The 4,132-nt window shown below is 41.7% G+C and overlaps 1 protein-coding gene across 1 annotated transcript; it reads left to right on the top strand.

Moving 5' to 3' along the window:
- The first annotated feature begins 2,735 nt into the window (after window positions 1–2,735).
- On the top strand, window positions 2,736–3,677 carry LOC133240977 (olfactory receptor 8B12-like). Its single transcript, XM_061405944.1, has one exon. It carries the CDS (start codon window positions 2,736–2,738, stop codon window positions 3,675–3,677), a length of 942 nt encoding a protein of 313 aa, XP_061261928.1.
- The last annotated feature ends 455 nt before the right edge of the window (window positions 3,678–4,132 follow it).

Below are 4,132 nucleotides of genomic sequence, written 5' to 3'. Positions count from 1 at the left end.
CCACCTCCCAGAATATTGGAAAAAAAGCAAAAATAAACAAATGGGATCTAATTAAACTTAAAAGCTTCTGCACAACAAAAGAAACTCTAAGCAAGGTGAAAAGACAGCCTTCAGAATGGGAGAAAATAATAGCAAATGAAGCAACTGACAAAAAACTAATCTCAAAAATATACAAGCAACTCCTACAGCTCAATTCCAGAAAAATAAACAACCCAATCAAAAAATGGGCCAAAGAACTAAATAGAAATTTTTCCAAAGAAGACATACAGATGGCTAACTAACACATGAAAAGATGCTCAACATCACTCATTATCAGAGAAATGCAATTCAAAACCACAATGAGGTACCATTTCATGCCAGTCAGAATGGTTGCGATCCAAAAATCTATAAGCAATAAATGCTGGAGAGGGTGTGGAGAAAAGGGAACCCTCTTACACTGTTGGTGGGAATGCAAACTAGTACAGCCACTATGGAGAACAGTGTGGAGATTCCTTAGAAAACTGGAAATAGAACTGCCATATGACCCAGCAATCCCACTGCTGGGCATACACGCTGAGGAAACCAGAATTGAAAGAGACACGTGTACCCCAATGTTCATCACAGCTCTGTTTATGATAGCCAGGACATGGAAGCAACCTAGATGTCCATCAGCAGATGAATGGATGAGAAAGCTGTGGTACATATACACAATGGAGTATTACTCGCTATTAAAAAGAATACATTTGAATCAGTTCTAATGAGGTGGATGACACTGTAGCCTATTATACAGAGTGAAGTAAGCCAGAAAGAAAAACACCAATACAGTATACTAACGCATATATATGGAATTTAGAAAGATGGTAATGAGAAACCTGTATGCAAGACAACAAAAGAGACACAGATGTATAGAAGTCTTTTGGACTCTGTGGGAGAGGTGGGTGGAGGGGAACTATTTGGGAGAATGGCATTAAAACATGTATAAAGACCCTGATGCTGGGAAAGATTGAGGGCAGGAGGAGAAGGGGACAACAGAGGATGAGATGGTTGGATGGCATCAATGACTCAATGGACATGGGTTTGTGTGAACTCTGGGAGTTGGTGATGGACAGGGAGGCCTGGCCTGCTGTGGTTCATGGGGTCTTGAATAGTTGGACATGACTGAGCTACTGAACTGAAGGGGCATTCAAGAATTTGCCCACAGTGAGGTGTTAGATGTGATTTTACCATGTTTCTCCAACTCTACCCTCTGCAAGAAATGTATACCTTATAACTGGGGATGTTTAAAGGATACTAAACTAGGCCAGATTTAAATGGGTGATGCAAGAAACTTAATGGAAATCAAAGAGAGCTTGTTAAAAATCCTAACTTCCCAGTCCTTGCTTCACTGTATTATAAAAGAGGCCAGATGTAAGGCTCTCCGAACTCTAGTCTTGATGGCATTCTTTTGAAAAATAATTTGATTTCAATCAACAGAGAGCCCCCCTCAGATATGTACACAATTCTTGTACATATGTATTTCTGATTTGAGGTTTTGGCCTGTTATCATTAAAAATAATCTTTAGTTTCAAAAAAAATATCATAAAAAAATGAAGAAACAACAACAACAAAAAAATAAAAACCAAAGCAAGTAATATCAAGGGTATAAACAAACATTTCTATCCCTGGGAAAGTAATCTCTCAGGAAATGGTCTTGAGGGAGCCTCTGAATAATGAAGTCACTGAGATCTACAATCCTAATAAAACTCCACATTCTCCTGTTATCCACTAGTCAGGAAAAGGCACAGCCTCCTTCCTTGTAGCTGGAGGGGTTTTGAGTAAACCAATAATCGGAAACATGCTCTTCATAGCAGAATGAGATACAAGATAAATCAGAGATTCTGATTCTTAAGACCAGATTGTGAGGAGAGAGTTCTGAGCTCAAAGCAGCTATCTTCAATTCACTACGGTCATTTTCTTTCCCAGGACAATTGTGGACAAGAGACAGTGTAGTATGGCCTTACAGCTCTAAACTAAAGGAAGGTGAGTTCGTGATTGGCCCTGGTCAGTCATGCAACATGGTGGTTACCAGTGCAAACTGTAAGAGTCAGACTGCCCAAGTTCACCTTCTGGCAGCTGCTCAGTAGTTTTAGGGCTGAGTTTTGGGTGAGTTACTTAACTCAGCTTTCTCATCTGCAAAATGTGGATAATAGTATTGTCACATAGCTCTTAGTACACAGCCTCACATAGTAGCCACTTAAATAAGTGCTAGCTTGAAACAATTATCATTAACTCTAAAGCCACTAGAGACAGGAGATCCTGGAAAAATATGGGATCTCCTTCTTTGTTTGTCAACACTGACCCAGAGGTGGGAGCTCTGAGAAGTCACAGTCTCTTCTGGAGGTCAAGGGAAAGTCCCCATTGTCAAACAGAAGTAGAAGAGACAGGGCACAGAAAATGGACTGACCTAAAGACCTAAAAGACATCTCTTATTTTTGAATGAATTGGAATATGAATATATGTCTGCTTCTTCTAGAAGTGTCAGTGGTCACTCTGGAGGTAAAGTCTAGCTCTTTATTGTTCACTGGAAGTTTAAGTTACTTAGCTATTAAAGAATATCCATAGCAAAAAGTAAAAACGTTCCCCCCACACGAAATCTCAAGTGTCTTGGTGGATTTCATTCTCAAGAATTGGAGGTGGGTACTGGGAGGGTGGTAGTGGTGTTTCTCTCAAAATGGTTCTTTTCTTTCCCCCATGGACTGGGTTTTCTCCAGGGGAGAATGGCAGCTGAGAACTCTTCGGTGACAGAATTCATCCTTGCAGGCTTAACAGACCAGCCAGGACTCCAGATCCCCCTCTTCCTCCTGTTTCTAGGTTTCTATGTGGTCACTCTAGTGGGGAACCTGGGCTTGATAATGCTGATTGGGTTGAACTCACGCCTGCACACCCCCATGTACTTCTTCCTCTTCAACCTCTCCTTAATAGACTTCTGTTACTCCACTACCATCACTCCCAAAATGCTGATGAGTTTTGTCTCAAGGAAGAACAGCATCTCGCATGCAGAGTGTTTGACTCAACTGTTTTTCTTCTGCTTCTTTGTCATCTCTGAGTCCTTTGTCCTGTCAGCGATGGCATATGACCGCTATGTGGCCATCTGTAAGCCACTGGTGTACACAGTCACCATGTCTCCTAAGGTCTGTTTACTGCTTTTGTTGGGTGTGTATGTGATGGGGTTTTCAGGGGCCATGGCCCACACAGGAAGCATAGCAAGTCTGATCTTCTGTGCCGACAACCTCATCAATCATTTCTTGTGTGATATCCCTCCTCTGCTTGAGCTGGCTTGCAACAGCTCTTCTGTGCATGAACTGGTGGTCTTCATAGTTGTGACCACTGTTATTGGAATGGTCACTGTCACCATCTCCATCTCTTATGCTCTAATCCTTTCCAGCATTCTCCGCATTCACTCCACTGAGGGCAGGTCCAAAGCTTTCAGTACTTGCAGCTCCCACATAATTGTGGTTTTCCTTTTCTTTGGTTCTGGGGCTTTTATGTATCTCAAACCACCTTCCGTTTTGCCCCTTGACCAAGAGAAAGTGTCCTCCCTGTTCTATACCATTGTGGTGCCCATGTTAAATCCACTGATATATAGTTTGAGGAACAAGGATGTCAAAGCTGCCCTGAGGAAAACCTTGGGGAAAAATAATTTCTTGAGAAAGGAGTAGTATTTGAAGAAGTAGATAAAATGTTTTGTTTATTAGCTTGTGAGTGTTTTCAATGAAAGGTGTAAGTGTCATTTTTTGCCCTCTCTTGTACAGAAAGTTTTAAGTCTTTGTGTCTGGATGTGCAACTAACACTTTCACTTCGGGCTTCCCAGGTGGCACTAGTGGTAAAGAACACAACTGCCAATGCAGGAGACATAAGAGATGCGTTAGATCCCCCGGAGGAGGGCATGGCAACCCACTTCAGTATTCCTTTTTAAAAAATGAATTTATTTATTTTAATTGGAGGCTAATTACTTTACAATATTATGGTGGGTTTTTGCCATACATTGACATGAATCAGCCACGGGTGTACATGTGTCCCCCCATCTTGATCCCCCCTCATTCCTCCCTCCCCATCCCATCCCTCTGGGTTGTCCCAGTACACCAACTTTGAGTGCCATGTTTCAGGCATTGAA

Source organism: Bos javanicus, chromosome 29 (assembly GCF_032452875.1).
Source record: "Bos javanicus breed banteng chromosome 29, ARS-OSU_banteng_1.0, whole genome shotgun sequence".
Classification (NCBI taxonomy): domain Eukaryota; kingdom Metazoa; phylum Chordata; class Mammalia; order Artiodactyla; family Bovidae; genus Bos; species Bos javanicus.
The sequence above is the reverse complement of the archived record's forward strand: the minus strand, read 5'-3'. Positions and strand labels throughout refer to the sequence as shown.

Coding starts and splice junctions, on each gene's coding strand:
- LOC133240977 (XM_061405944.1), top strand. CDS start 2,736: ATGGCAGCTGAGAACTCTTCGGTGACAGAATTCATCCTTGCAGGCTTA.